This window comes from Acartia tonsa, chromosome 15, assembly GCF_053477335.1.
Source record: "Acartia tonsa isolate MP-2025a chromosome 15, ASM5347733v1, whole genome shotgun sequence".
Lineage (NCBI taxonomy): Eukaryota > Metazoa > Arthropoda > Copepoda > Calanoida > Acartiidae > Acartia > Acartia tonsa.
In genome coordinates this window covers 2,762,056-2,777,825 of record NC_137274.1, presented here as the reverse complement: position 1 = coordinate 2,777,825, position 15,770 = coordinate 2,762,056, and the positions used below count along the sequence as shown (strand labels likewise).

Genomic DNA, 15,770 nt, shown 5'->3' with positions numbered 1-15,770 from the left:
CCTAAGTGGGTTATTTATTGTCCAACACAATAAAAAGGTATATCATTATTTCAAATAACCTCTGAGAATCAACCCTTTGTAGACAGTGAGGTATTTTTTTGTCAATAATATGAATTTAAAATAGATCTTTATTACCTAATTACTATGTTATTAAAAAACTAATTTGCAATTTTATATCATAAAAGCCTTAAAATGAAGTAAATTGTTTCAACTAAACATGACAAGTTAAATATTCCTACAAACATTATGAGAAAAAAAACGTTTAGATTTTCCCTGTTTTTTCCTTTTTTCCTCCCAAAATACCATAAAGTCAAGTCATTATTCCTGCATGTTTTTGTTAATAGGACGTTTTTGGTTGATCAGTGTAGTGAAATGGGCTTAGACAATGCAATGTTAAGATTTGATAATCAGATGAAAAATTTTTACGTTCACACTCCCTTTAAATGTAAAGACTGGGTAAAACAATGATATTGATGAAGGATGATTGGACGTGCAGATAATGATTTAGAGATAAAAATTACTTACCTTCTTTATCCTTTAAATTCACATCTGCACCATTGGATATATAATACTTTACTTTCTCCAATAGTCCTGCCTTTGATGCATCAAGAAGAAGATTTCCTACATAAATTAATCTTTTGTGAAATATAAATCTAACTATCTATAAATAAGAATGTATAAGAACATTAATAACAACATAAATTTTTTTAGAATTAAAATTAGTGAAAGGGAGTAGTAATTTTTTTATTGTTTGTTTACTCTTTAGACAAGTCAGGCAAGGATGTACTTGGTACCCTTAAATGGTCAGGATACCATATAAATTATGGATGGGATATAAAACCAAATCCTTAAACCTCCATTTATTCCTATTGTATTTCAAAAAGAATATAAATTGGATTATGATAAAAGTTCTTATCAAAAGATCTATTTTGCTAATTATCTTTCTTGCAATGTAAGCACAAATTTGTATTATATACATTATATTTATCATTTTTTCTGTTAACCTGCTTCATCTAGCTTTTTCTTGTATTCCTTATACTTCTCCTGAAATTTTATAATTAGTAGTAAATCATTCCTATCTTAATTTCAAAAGTAAATTTTATCATCAACATTAGGGCTTCATATAAATTTTTTTTCAGTAAAATAATTTCATTAAAAAATAAAGTAAATCTTACATTCATCTCATCAGTCACATTACACTCATAGGCTCTAAATTAAAAACATAAGATAAAATTATAAAGAAGAAATATGACTCAGAAAAAAATATAAATTTTTTCTTTTTTTCTTTTTCAAAAATTTCTTTTAAACTTTTTTTGCAAATACGGTGGATACAGCTAAAGATTTGACTTTTTTTATCATGGGTACAAAATTGACTATATGTCAGTAAACATGTGGGGGTCTAGAATCCCAAGCAAAACCAAGCCCCCTTTAGTCATAAGTCAGTCAAAGTTATATTTTGCTTCTTCAACCTTTTACTTAACAAACTTTGTTTCATTATAATTTTCTTATTCTTAATTGAACCTAGAACAACTTTTGCAGAATTCTTTAGGTAAATTTATAATATAAATTTCAGCAGCATCTTCTGTGCTATGTAGCTGCCAGCCACTGCTGTTTCTCCAAAATTATAAAATAAAAGTTCTTTTTGTGGCAATATTTGTTGATATTATTCCATTAGAAAAATATAATGAATATATTGACGGTTATCCCTAGATTCTATAAAGGCAGAAAAATTGTTTACATAAATCAATCAAATGATCAATTTGAAGCTACTCTAAAATTAGTAACTAAATTATCAAAATTTTAAGCTTAAAAAAAGCTCACTGACCACTTAATAACACTTTAAAAAAATAGTCTTAAGATGTTTTATTAACAACACTTTTAAAAAATATACCTCGAAATCTCAACCACATCCACTGGAGATAATTGGCTCTGAAAATAGGCTTGTTTAAGTTTTAAACCAAATTAAGGGATATTTCACAAATAACTGTTCTTGGGTAAGATTTAACTATTATTAGACAAGTGATAACTTCTACTTCCTGACTACAAAGGCCACGGATACTAGGGTAATTCTACAATATTTGACAAGAAAATATCTCTAGTAAAGAACCACGTACATCTTAATTTTGGAACATTTATTTTCTCTTAAAAGCATAGAATAGTTAATATTATAGGTTTTTTCTCACTTATTTTTTGTGTAGATTCGATATTTGAAGCCAGATTAAATAGAGGATTTGTAGTTTGATATTTGACCTATTAAGAAGCCCCTTAATAAAAAAAATATAAATACCAAGAAAGCCACTAAAAATAATACCAAGAATATAGGCTTGATGTAAAAATTTTAAAGTTAATGTTATTAATTAAAGAAATAATAGTTATAATTTGGTTTACTTTACAATAAGCTTTTGCTACCTGATATTGGGTATAAACTTCCTCAATATCAGAATTACAGTAAAGTATAAGTCTAATAACAGTTCATCAGTACAAAACTTTTTTGAGAAACAGCATAAGTCACCCCTTTTTTCTTGAATCTCCAATATTCCTATTGATCTCCTCTCTTTCTCCTTCTACACCATATACGAAAAAATGGCACACCTTGACTATGTCTCAGTATGCAAAGGATGTTGAGGACTTTCAATGCATCATATATAGAAAAGTGGCACAACTCAAGTCTGTATTGCATCTATGAGGCATGCAAACTCACAAAATAGGAGCTTATTTTACAATTAGAGGCCGATTGTTAGGTCTAGTGTAGAAAAATAGTTGAATTTATATGAACAATACTGAGAACCCTTAAAGGATAGAAGCTTTGTCCTTTAAATACTTGGGATAACTTTAATCTTGAGCTTAAACTAGTATTAACTACTTTCTAAAGCTTTGTTTACAATCAATGTACAGTTCAAATTTGAGTTAAACTTTGGCTTTGTCAAGTTCAGATTGTATTGAATTTCTCCCAGAAATTCATGTTTATTAATGAAATTTTTAGCTTTAAAAGGTGTACCATGATAACCTTTTGAAACAAAACGCTTAATTAAAGGGTTCTTTAACTATAAGACTTGCCTTTGCTGTGCTGTGGCAATGTTTATCATGATTGAGATCTTCAGTATATTTGATGTAGAAGATCAGCATCTCTAAATGGTACTTAACATTGAGGATAGGGAAATAACTTCTGGATGTCTGAGGAACTAAAGCAATCAAATTTCTTTGTAATCAGACACTATCCAATAAAATTTAACTTACTTAGATCAAATATAAATCAAAAGTTGCTGTTTGATTCAACCATATCAGAAACAAGAACTTGTAGATTTTGTAGGTTGGGGCTTATTGCCATTAAACTTACCAGTATAAGTATCATTTTCCCAGCTAAAGTCTTGTGAAAATATAATATCACACACTTAGAAGAATCTATAACTCCATCTATTGGGATTTATATTAGCACTCAGCACAGACCTTAGGTTTCACCAAAGCATTAAGTTTTTATTATTAAGCGGAAAGCTTTACAGCAGTTTAATATAGAAGAGAACTTGAAAAAAGAATTAGTTACATTTCACAAAGATACCTACCTTATTACTTGGTCTTCAATTTCATTAGCAAATTCATATAATAAATTTTAATAGAAACTGATTTATTACAAATTTTTACTTGGCAGTTTATTAGAATTATATAGAATATTATAGAAATATTAATCATACATGTAAGTAATCCGATAACCTGTAGAGTCATATCTTAGCACTATAATCATCTAAAATATCTCTGGTCCTATACTTTTTCAGCTTAAAAGATAAATTCTAGCAGACAAACACCTTTGTTTATTTTTTGTTATGTATGATCCATTCCAGCAATACAGCAAAGAAATTTTTCAACAATATGATTTCTAAAAAGCTAACTTTGTCTTAAGAAATGCAAAAAAAATATCTATTTTCTGTCAAAATCTTTACACATTTCTACCAATAACTTAGCCAGATTGTTCTTCCATGGTTATTCTATTGGCTGATTTAGAGAGTATGTCTCTAAATTTTCTCTATTCTTAATAAGTAAAGAATTCTATACCTTAATGTTTGATATTAAAAAGAAAACAATTAAAACACAAAGACAAGTTAACCAAATTTGAGTCAAATCACTACTGTTTCTTTGATTTTTACATTAATAAGCTTTTATTTGTGTCACAAAAGTATCCTATTGAGCAAAATTTACAAAAACACCTTTGTGCTTCCTGTATTAAAAGTAGAATTACCTTGTATATTGGGTGAATTGAGTGTTTTTCACCTTCAATCTTAAAAATGAAATTTCTGCCAAGAAGGAGCAGCTAGGATTTCATGCTCAATGGATTCTACTTGGCACTAGGTCCTATTTGAACGCTGCATTGTCCGTTTTGATGGTAAATTTTTTCTATCCTTTAAATGGTTAAGGCAGGGTGTGCCCATATAGAGATAATAATGGAAAAAAGTTGAAATAGTTGTCAAATTTAAACAAAATAAATTTCAAGTAGTAAAAGTAACATTACAAAAGTACAAATATATAGATACAAACTTACTGGATATTCTTTCAGCAATCCACTTTCATTGAAATATGTTTTGAAGGGCTCTTTTACTTTTATACACACATTGTCATCAAGGCACCCTTTTGTCTCAGGATAATGGGTTACTGAGAAGTAATCATACGGGGTCTAAAAAGATATAATTTTGTTTCACTAATAACATATTGCTCTTGAATGACCTGTAGGTATGACACTTATTATACCCAATATGATGTTGCTAAATTAATTCAAAAAATATAAAAAAAACTAAGAACAATTTTTGTGCATTATGAACAAATGATTCAAATAGATAAAATGATAAAATCAAATAGTTTTAAGATATATCTTAAAACAATACAAATTTTTAATCTAAAGTATCAAACAGTTATAACAAAATTACCTGGTGTGTCTCTCCATGAGTTTCATTTTTTACTGACATTGTTGAATTTTTTATAACTAATTCATGTATTATTTCAACATACTGATCACGGTCATGTCTAAAAATAAATAACATTTGCAAATTGAAATCATTTTGATCACAAATTCTATGTCGCTGGAATTTATTATCTATTCTTATTCAAAATATTTGCCAAATTATTCATAAAAATATAATGGACAATTTTGGATCGTAGCTTTACAAAATATGTCCCAAATGATTGCTACACCTTGGAAGTATTCAGAAATAATAATAGTTCAATTCTTAATAGCTAATCAAATTCTACCTAAATATTAAAGTACCTATTTTTCTGAATTTATCTAAGACATTAGTTATTTATTTCCTTTAGGGTTAATAAAACTGTTATACTCTTGAAAAGATGTTATTTGAAATTTTGGACTACACATTTCATATTTTCTGCTGCCTCCATCCCCCCTCCCCCGCACTACCTCTCCCCTAATAAATGGTCATTATTTTTTTGCTTTTAATAACCTGTTTTGTTCATGTATAAAACCAAATAGATGGGCAATCTCATGAAGAACTGTTGTTCCTAATAATAAATTTTGTTATTAAACTTTTTTTCATAAACTACTATTATTCTATTAGAAGTTGTTAATAAGTTAATTTTTTTTTACAAATCTACAGTGGAAAAAGTTTAAAATTGCTAGTGAAGACTACAAATGTAGGAATTCCAATTGTAAGAGTGAACAAATGCAGGAGTCCTAAACATCAGAGTTTGACAAACCCAGGAGTGGGGTAAATGTAGGATTTTTGCAAGAAATATCAGAGTGGATATTTTGAAAGAAAAACGCAGGAGTGTCAATAATATTTTTAAAATAAGGTTTTAACAACATTTGTTTATGTATTTCTACACAGGTTAGGCTAGGTTAAGATATGAATATACAAATAACCCTCCACAGGGATTAGGCATTTAAAAAACCTGTAAGATGGTTTTAAAAACATATTTGATAAAACTTTGCCATTCAATAGAACTTACATTGGAAAAACAGACAGACCAATTCTAAAAAATCAGCCTGTGAAAAAAGATATTTAAGATTGTTTTTTTTGAAAATGTTATTTTACATGTATTGAAGAAATTGGATTATGTTAATAAGTTTCTGTTAGACAATTTTATTCTGAAAATTTTAATATAATGAAAAAAAATCTTTGAACTAAAATTGATTAGAAATTAAAAGATTTTTTGTCATAAAAATAAATTAAAAGACACTCCTGTGTTTTACTTATGTAATGTCTTCTCCAATGTTTGAATTTTCAAAGGAAAATAAGAAACTCGTTGAATGAAACATGAACAGTGAAACATAAGAAATACCATTATTTTCAAAGCATTGTGCATCACCAAGATTTAATCTTGGTAAACCTCCTGTTGTTTTTGTTCCTGAAAATGGAAATTTTACATTTTAATCAATGTGTGTAGATCAGAGTCAGACTGCTACGTGTTAAATTTTTTAAACTATAAAACTATAAAATTTTTTTATAATTTATTTGTTTTCAGCATGTCTAACTACATGAGAATTACCTATAGTTGCCCGGCATGAAATTCTCTTCCAGTTTGTAACTTCTAATTTTTGTTCTAGATTTAATTTTGAATTCAGGTCTAGATCAATAAATCTCATACATCCTAAAGTAAGAGGTAAGATGAATTAATGTTGATAATGATATTTGTAATTTATTCTAGACCTTAATAAAAAAACAGTTTTGTTAATTAGATAACTCCTACTCTTTATAATTTGGCTGTTTAGGAATTAATTTCTATTTAAAGTGTTTATGAATCTCCTGTGGTTTTATCATAATTAATTTACAGTCCTATCCTAAGCATAAAAATTATATTTAATAAGATCTTTATGAACATATGTCATTTCAAGGCCAAAAAATCTAATTTGTAAATGTGACAATTAATGCCTAAGCCTAAATAATCAAACAAATATCTCTTATAAACTCTTATTTACAACACCAAAAGCCCAAATAATAAATCAGATTTGTAGACCTTATGTGGTAGGCGGCTCACGGACAAGCCCTTTCCAGAGTATGCGATGCTCCGTGTTTACCAAATAACACCCCGACGCTAATCCCAGCTTATCACAATTCTGCCCAGCCCCTTTCTGGCCATTGTCTACACATCAGAGACGGCGGTCAACTTGGACACCGCTGATAATGGGAGGGGCGCTGCCCCTCTCCCCTTCATGCCCCCAGCAACCTACCCTTTTCCGGGAGACGTCTACCTTAGCCCCTACGGGAGCCTACCACTCTACTGCTCACCTGGATGGGGCTTCAAATGACTGGCCAAATGACTGGCCGAAGCAGGCCAAATAGCTGCGAAATGGCAACGTGTCGGCTGGACAGCACCCCGACACGAGTAAGCCCAGACCCCGAGACGGACAGCTGATTAGCTGGTCCCCCTGAGCAGGCAATGTGTGGCTGGGAAGCTCCAGCACACAAGTAAGGCCTACCCCCTGCGACGGACAGCAGGACACGCACCCACGGCGCCTGCAGGACAAGTATTCCCTGCCGCCACTACTTCTAGATCGACCGTGTAGCTGGGACAAGCCCCAGGACACGTACCCACGGCGCTTGCAGGACGAGTGTTCCCTGCCGCCACTGCTTCCAGATCCACCTGTGTAGCTGGAACAAGCCCCAGGACACGAACCCACGGCGATTGCAGGACAAGTATTCCCTGCCGCCACCGCTTCCAGATCCACCTGTGTAGCTGGGACAAGCCCCAGGACACGAACCCACGGCGCTTGCAGGACGAGTATTCCCTGCCGCCACCACTTCCAGATCATCCTCTGGAGCTCTGTGCCCCCACTATGGTAGGAGAGGGCACCATAGCTGCGGCCAGGCCGTCGCCGAAATTCCGCCAGACGCCAGCGGAACAAAAGAACCCCCTGTCTAGTGGCCAGGATTTACCCTTCCACATCAGGGTGCGGTTCCCCACTCACGACCCTGCCCAGTACGTGCAGGTCAACGCAATGATAGACCCCGGCAACCGTATGCCCGGGTCTGCAGTAATTTCCGAGTCCCTCATGCACGTAATGGGCATGCAGAAACTGCTGATTCCAACACGTACGTGTATCATAACTGCCAATGAAAAGGGGCAGCCCCTCCAGGTAATTGGCAAACTAAGCGAGCTCTATATGGCGGTGAGCCATTCGCTCATCCTCCATTTGTACCGCGTGACTGTGGTCAGGAATCTCTCGCACCCACTGAGCTTAGGCGGAGTCTTTCTGTGTGAGTTCTGAACTAGGCTTTGTTTTGACATGCAGACCCCCTGCCTGTGGGTGCGTGGGGAGTTTATCCCCCTCCACAGTGTCCCAGTGGACCGCGAGACCGCCAAGTCCCGGACCAGGCCCATCGAGTCGCAGTCAGCTAAGTCCGGGGCCAGGCCCGTCAAGTCGCGGCCTGAGGCCCCTGGTACCGCGCTCGGCCAGCGGAGTCCGGCTAACCCCAAGACCGAGCCCGTCAAGCCGCGGCCGGTCCCCGCCAAGTCCGAGCCCGTCAAGTTGCAGCCGGACGCCCCTGGTGCCAGGCCCATCAAGTCGCCGCCGGCCACCACCGAGCCCGAGCCTGTCAAGTCATGGCCAGATGTTCCCGGTGCCGAGCCCGTCCAATTACGGTCGGCCACCCGTGACGACACTGTACATGAACCAAGCCACAAGGAGCCGCTGCCGGGCCTGAACCCAGAATCATCCCATATTGGTGAGAGCGGAACCCACTGGGTGGACACGGCCCTCACCGCCAGCAAGGGAACCAACCTGCCGGCTGTGACCCTTCCACCTGTACCAGACACGGCCGCGGTAGAATCGCCAACAGCCTTCCCGGAGACAGATTGCATCCCGGAAGCCTTCCTGACTGAGGATACTTTCATCAACGGCCAACCGTGTCCTCCCGGATCCATCCCTGAGTGCTCCTACCAAGCCGAGCCCGTCAAGTCGCAGCCGGCTACGCACACCTTGAATGCCGTGTTCCCCTTGAACGGGCACGCGGCCCCGCTGACCACGGCCAAGCAAGTCACCCTACTGGCCTGCAGCCTCACAATGGTCTCCGTCCAGCTACTTGGCTGACCCCTTCAGGCCGCAATCCACTTGGCTGTCCCAGCGCAGCAGGTTGGGGAGCACTACCTCCTACTGGATGCTGGCCTCCCTGTGGCTAGGGAGCTAGTCAAGCCTGATGTTCGGGAGGTTTCCACAAATCCACCCCAACGTCTACATGCCAGGGGAGAACCTGTAGGACTCCAGGCGGACCTGGAGCTGGACAAGACTGAATCCTGGGAGACAGACCCCATGCTCAAGATGGAGGTACCTAGCGCTCCAGGACAATTACCCTTTTAACCCAGGAGGATGGAAGCTTCAGCCCGATAGAGCCCAGGGCCATAGGAAGAGGCCATCACCCGGCACCAGGCACCCAGCCCCCCTGAGGAGAGTCCAGGCCCCCACAGGATCAAGGCCTGGGGAGGACCCCAACCACAAGCCTCAGGACTGCCCGCCAGGAAGCTACATGTGACATCAACCATACCGTACGGTAGGGTTGCCCCTGGAGGCCCTGTTGCAACCGAGTCCTTTCACTCGGACCCGCAACTACCTGGTCACCTGGCCCAGCTTATTGCCTGCCTTAGACAAATGAGACGTCCCACCGTGCAGCAAGAAGTCAGGGATGGCCAACTTGGGACCCTCAACCACCTGGCATCAATGACCACCATCTGGCTGCCGGTCATCGTATTGTTAATGTTGAGTGGTTGTACCTGGCTCTTACCCCTACATCTCTCGATATTCTTACAAATGTTCACCCGGATTGGAAAGTCAGCAACTGAGTACAGCAGCGGGGGTATATGGCAGCGTAGAAGAGTCCAGGCATCCAGCCTGTTGCCATATCCGGCGCTATCACAGAAACCCAGAAGATCCCCTGACCAAGGTTCAGGGGGTTCGAACCCTTGCCAGAGAATTGGTTGCCTACGAGAGAGGTACAAGACCCCCAGGGCGGACCAGAGGCCACCAGAGGTTGATCACCAGGCCAGCCCTGAGCAGCTGCCAGCCATTGCAGCATCTCAACCTGCCCTGACCCAGTGCCACCAAGGGACAAGCCCCCCAATGGGAGATGTGATGAGGGGAGAGGTGGCCCCTGTCACCACGGTTGCTGTGGACTGGATCAGAGGTGCAAGGGGATAGCAGAACACCACTCCCTAAGAGGCCTAGTGGCCCTTGTGAGACGATTGGCCACCTGCCTCTGCACAGACCCAGTAGTGACCAACCTGCCTGTTCCTGAGAAGGATTCACCAACTCACCAACGAGTGGTCACCTCTAGCCAGACACCACTGTCCAAGGCCAGCCAAGAAGAACTTGCCAGCCAGGGGAGACCTTCCAAAACCTACGCCTCCAGCTGATGATGTGTGGGAACCAGGAATACCGACATCAGCCACCTTCAGCAAACTTGAAGAAGCCGCCTGGAGAGAGAGAGGAGATGCACCCAGTAACAAGCCCAATGGTCAAAGACCTTGTCCTAGCCCAGAGGGAGACAGAGTGCCAGGTCACCTCCCAGCTAGGGGAGAGATATCAGGATGTGGTACCTTTAGTCCCCTCACAGCAGGGACTGGGGAGCTGTATGCCCAGAGGCCAGCCAGACCCCCGCCGGACCTCCAGACCGGCGCTGACCCCCGACACAGAGAACTGACCTATCCCTACACTGAAGATCTAACTGCCAGTCTCCTACCTGCCCCCGTCCACGACAACCCTAGGGGAGACAAGGTGGCCGCCAGCGTTGTCCGAGACCCTAGAAGCTGGATACTCCTGGACCAGTCCAATGGTGGAACGGTTGCAGCAACCGTACCAGCTAGCAGTCAACCTGGAACCATTGGCCAACTGCCCCTGTACCAACCAGCCGAAGTCACTGTCCTGCCACCGCCAGCTGTGGACTGGAGTCTGACCAGCAACCCTACAGAAGGAGGAGAGCAGTCTGGACCTGCTCCTGCGCCGCCAGCTGGCGCCATATGTAATCCAACGGACAAACTAGAGTTTGAGATACCTAAGAACCGGACCAACCACCCTGGAGGAGAAGAAGAGAACCTGACCAGCCAACCTGCAGAATTGGGAACAGCCCCTCCGGTGCTACCCACCGACGCAATATGGAACCCAGATGCCGACATGGAGCCTCTGCCAGCCAACAGCGAGTCCCCAGGACGAGAAGCAGCCACTGAGATGGAGTTGCGGCCCCTGAGGACAACGCCAAAGCAATGTGCCCCCTCCAGATGACAGCTATACCCACCAGAGTTGGAGCCAAGGCCCCCAGTAACCTGGACAAGGCAGGCGCCCCCATGGAACTCTACGCGCCTACTACCATCGCCGTCCCCCCTCTAGGGGCCTCTAGAGTGAGCCTGGGCCTCCATGTCAAGCTGCCGGCTGAGACAGAAATAGTTCTCCAGACGAGGCCTAACTTCCAGCGCCGAGGCTTGACTGTCACCAACCCTCAGCTACGAGCCAACCGAGAATTGACCATGCTGATTACCAACCACAGCCAGACTGAGTTTCCTGAGGGGCCTGTGTGGCCCGAGCTGTCCTACACCGTGCTGTGCCCCAGGGAGAGTCTGCCGCCCACCATGGTTCAAGGCCTGATGTCCCGATGGTTCCACAGCCCTTGTTGTGGTAGGCGGCATACGGACAAGCCTTTTCCAGGGTATGTGATGTTCCGTGTTTACCAAATAACACCCCGACGCTAATCCCAGCTTATCACAATTCTGCCCAGCCCCTTTCTGGCCATTGTCTACACATCAGAGGTGGCGGTCAAGTTGGACACCGCTGATAATGGGAGGGGCGCTGCCCCTCTCCCCTTCATGCCCCCAGCAACCTACCCTTTTCTGGGAGACGTCTACCTTACCCCCTACGGGAGCCTACCACCTTACTGCTCACCTGGATGGGGCTTCTCCCCATCTCCCCCACACCCTTCTCTACCTAACCCATTTATAATCTATTTTGTATATAAACTAGTAACTTTGTTGTATATGCATTCAGTTCAAATATATCTTTTAAACAGTAACTACTTGTAGTACTTTATTGATAGAATCCTTAAGGCTTGGGGCTCTTTTGAATCGAACTCGCTCAGTAGGGTTAAACTGCTTCACCCCTACCACACTTACAGAAAAATGTTTTGCCTGTCTATTGGGTCCATTAAATTCTTTAGTAAAAATAACCATTGAAGTTTCTTTTTTAAATTGTAACTAGCAGATCACAAATTACCAAAAATTAACAAATAGTTATGCTTATCTCCAAAATGTAGCAAATAGAATTGCTTGAAAAAAGGAATACAATATATTCAATAGATGTCACAATAAAATAATAATTGCATAACATGAAAAGAATGAAAACGTATTTAGAAATATGCTTCAGTCAGTTTATTCAACTTCAAAACAATACAGTTAAGAATACCTTATTGTTTCTTGTGTTTAAAACAAATCTGTTACATTGCATTGTTCTTTTATTGACTTTTTTTAGTTAACCCTTTAAAGCCAAATGTTATTTTTAGATAAAATGATATTTCAGAAATTGACAAAAACATACATGAAATGCAATATTTATTAAAAGTGAAGTGTGCATGATTGATTATGTTTGGGCTAACTTATTAATAAAATTTCATCTTTCCTATTGACAAAGTGATCTTAGGATTTTTTTGTAGTTTTTTTTCCTCAAAAAAATATTTCTATATTACTGAAAATTGTATTACTGGGCTGATTTGTAACATTATGGATAACTTTACATTTTATAATATATTTTTTTTCATTCTTCCCTGTAGGGAGAAAATTATATTTGAAATCATGTATTAAGCAACAAGAATATTTAGGCAAAGTAAAAATATTATACATTATCTTCTATATAACTGCTTTAGGAAACAGAATAGAAATTGCCCAAATAAATGGTCATTATATTTCTGTATAGTTTCTGTAACATCAAATTTGAATTTTTCCTCAATTTTATTTTATGAAGCATCCTTAATCACTAGGGGATTTTTTTTCCCTGGTTTTTTTTTAAATTCAAGTAGTGCATTTGCAATTATTATGCCTTTTGGTGAAAGAATACTTGTGTTAGAATTTTAACTATTTTGGACAAGTATTATGCCCAGTAATTTCACTTTGAAATTTTGACGCCCCCCTTATGGGGGTCAAAAAATCATAGCATCAGAACTAAGGCTTCATAGTGCTCCCTGAATAGGTCTTGAGGGCGTCAAAATTTCATAGTGAAATTACTGGGCATAATACTTGTCCAAAATGGTTAAAATTTTTACACAAGTGTTTTTTCACCAAAAGGCATAATAATTGCAACTGCACTACTTGAATTTCAAAAAAAGCCCGTAAAAAATTCCCCTATTAATCACTAATATTCACTGAGAAATATGGGTGCTGAAAATTAAACAGAGTAATTTTTCATGACTTGATTACAAAAATTTACGTGAATATGATTATTGAGTTAAGCTAAAGCTTCTACATGGATGCTACAAGATTAGTATTAGCTTCTTATACTCTTTTTTCACAATTGTTTTTGTAAATATTTTATCAGTTTTAAAACCTTCTGGAAGTTGTGACTCCACTATTTCCATTTGTCTTCTGACTATTTCTTTATCTTCAGTAGTAAAACTAAAATATAAAAATAATATTAAAATTTTTTCAGTCAAAAGTAAATCATGGATTTAAAAGCATCTTATGTGCATCCACACTCAAACAGTCCAAGGATAGGATATTGAACTGTAAATCACAGGGGTTACCCAAGTTCCATAACCAAGTTATTTTATTTGTTGGCACAAATCCTTTTGAGTACACTAAAGGAATTTAATTGGATTAAGTGTCCAAACCTTTTCACTAATAATCTTAATCTATAGAAGGAGTTATTTTGTTTACAATAATTGAGGTTGTATAACAATATATCATTCAGTGTCATATCCCTTAAGATTCATGCAATGTTTATTTACAACACAACATATTACATATTAAATCTATCAACAGCTGTAATTTTTTATTCTTATACTGAAAGGAAAATCATTGCAGGGAAATTTTTCACCTTGATCTGGAGGTTGACTTAAACATTTATATTGTTTTAAACTAATATTTTTAGTTTTGTTTAAATGCTTTGCTAAAGTAAAAAAAACCTAAACTAAGATGACCCTGTAATATTTACTTGCATTCTAGAATGTTATTTATGAACTCCCACTTGTGTTTAATTACAACATTTGCAATCAAAATTTTTATGACTTTATTGTTTAAAAACAAAAAATTAGGTTGAATATTGCGAGAGTATTGGCATTCAACCAGCAAAAAAATAGCAAGATCTCTTGATACCTATTCTTTTGCAATTTATATTTTTACTTCTATATGTTTTTGTATTACAGAAAATATTAATTTGCTTTTCACTTCAATTTATTTTGTTACCTATATCTATCTGGATGAATTTTAAATCTATATCCAATGATTCTACCTGTCCATCTATAACTGACATTTCTGAAAAATCAATTAATTAAATGTATTTGATCATAATTGTCTTTTTAGATAAAATTAGCATTGTTATACCTAATTATGCTTTCTCCATAGTCATATTCTTCTATATCTGTATCTATAATAAGTTTAGATTCTAAGAAAAATTATTTTGATGACAAATCAAAAAATACAAATAGATATTTTATAGAAAAAAATTCTATTTAAATAAGCTTTAAAAAAACCTTTGTTTTCAACATCAGAAGATTCAGCCAACAATCTAAAAACCTCATTATCTAAAATATAATTGTTTTAAATAAAAATTATAAAGAGATAAAAAAAACACATTAAGAATTAAGATATATTACTATTAAACTTAGTAATAAGTTTTATTCCATAGGTTTAATACAATTGCTTTATGTTATCATTTTTTATTTCTGTATCTATAATAAGTTTAGATTCTAAGAAAAATTATTTTGATGACAAATCAAAAAATACAAATAGATATTTTATAGAAAAAAATTCTATTTAAATAAGCTTTAAAAAAACCTTTGTTTTCAACATCAGAAGATTCAGCCAACAATCTAAAAACCTCATTATCTAAAATATAATTGTTTTAAATAAAAATTATAAAGAGATAAAAAAAACACATTAAGAATTAAGATATATTACTATTAAACTTAGTAATAAGTTTTATTCCATAGGTTTAATACAATTGCTTTATGTTATCATTTTTTATTTCTATTATTGATCTTATTTTATCTATTTAATACATTAAGAATTGTACTATCATCTATTTATAATAAAGTTTCAATAAAGAAATATTTAGGAACAAATTGAATTATCTAATTGAATTAAATATTAACATTAAAAATGGGGGGGGGGGGTGGTAATTACTTCTAAACTATCTCCAAATAATGAGATGGCTTTGTTCAAATTCTTTTAGTAAACCAATATTTATTAGAACATGGTCAATCGAAACATATATTTATCAAATTCCACATGACCAGAGCTGGATCTTTAAATCGTTTTGATGGTGGGCTGAATCGGGGCGATTCAGAGGTGAACCGGAGGTGCGCTGATGGTGCACCACAACCACTGCTATAAAACATGGTTCTTTAAAAAGATTTTCGGCGCGGTGTTGCTAGATTGCTGATGACACTCAATAACATATCCATACGTGCCGGTACAATTTTATAACTTAAACCGGGTCAGTACGGTGTTTAATATAAAAAAAATATATAATTTATTTTAAAAATAACTATAAAAATGTTTTCATGATAGTTTTGCAATAAAATATTAAACTAATTTTTAAAAAAATATTTATTTATTAAATATGAATCACCCCGATTTGGCAA

At 37.3% G+C, this 15,770-nt stretch overlaps 1 protein-coding gene across 1 annotated transcript in view; it reads right to left on the bottom strand.

Annotated features, from left to right (window-relative positions):
• Positions 1-15,770, bottom strand: part of LOC145307552 (uncharacterized) — a 34,321-nt gene that overhangs the window by 4,596 nt on the left and 13,955 nt on the right. The window contains exons 5-18 of the mRNA XM_080150009.1: positions 14,962-15,012; positions 14,658-14,708; positions 14,509-14,551; positions 14,371-14,439; positions 13,514-13,581; positions 6,487-6,588; positions 6,280-6,345; positions 5,442-5,499; positions 4,914-5,010; positions 4,532-4,663; positions 1,892-1,929; positions 1,176-1,209; positions 1,005-1,044; positions 526-621 (exon numbers count right to left, since the gene is read on the bottom strand). Coding sequence (XP_080006135.1) covers positions 526-621; positions 1,005-1,044; positions 1,176-1,209; positions 1,892-1,929; positions 4,532-4,663; positions 4,914-5,010; positions 5,442-5,499; positions 6,280-6,345; positions 6,487-6,588; positions 13,514-13,581; positions 14,371-14,439; positions 14,509-14,551; positions 14,658-14,708; positions 14,962-15,012 — 945 coding nt within the window. The remainder of the gene's footprint in view (positions 1-525; positions 622-1,004; positions 1,045-1,175; positions 1,210-1,891; positions 1,930-4,531; positions 4,664-4,913; positions 5,011-5,441; positions 5,500-6,279; positions 6,346-6,486; positions 6,589-13,513; positions 13,582-14,370; positions 14,440-14,508; positions 14,552-14,657; positions 14,709-14,961; positions 15,013-15,770) is intronic.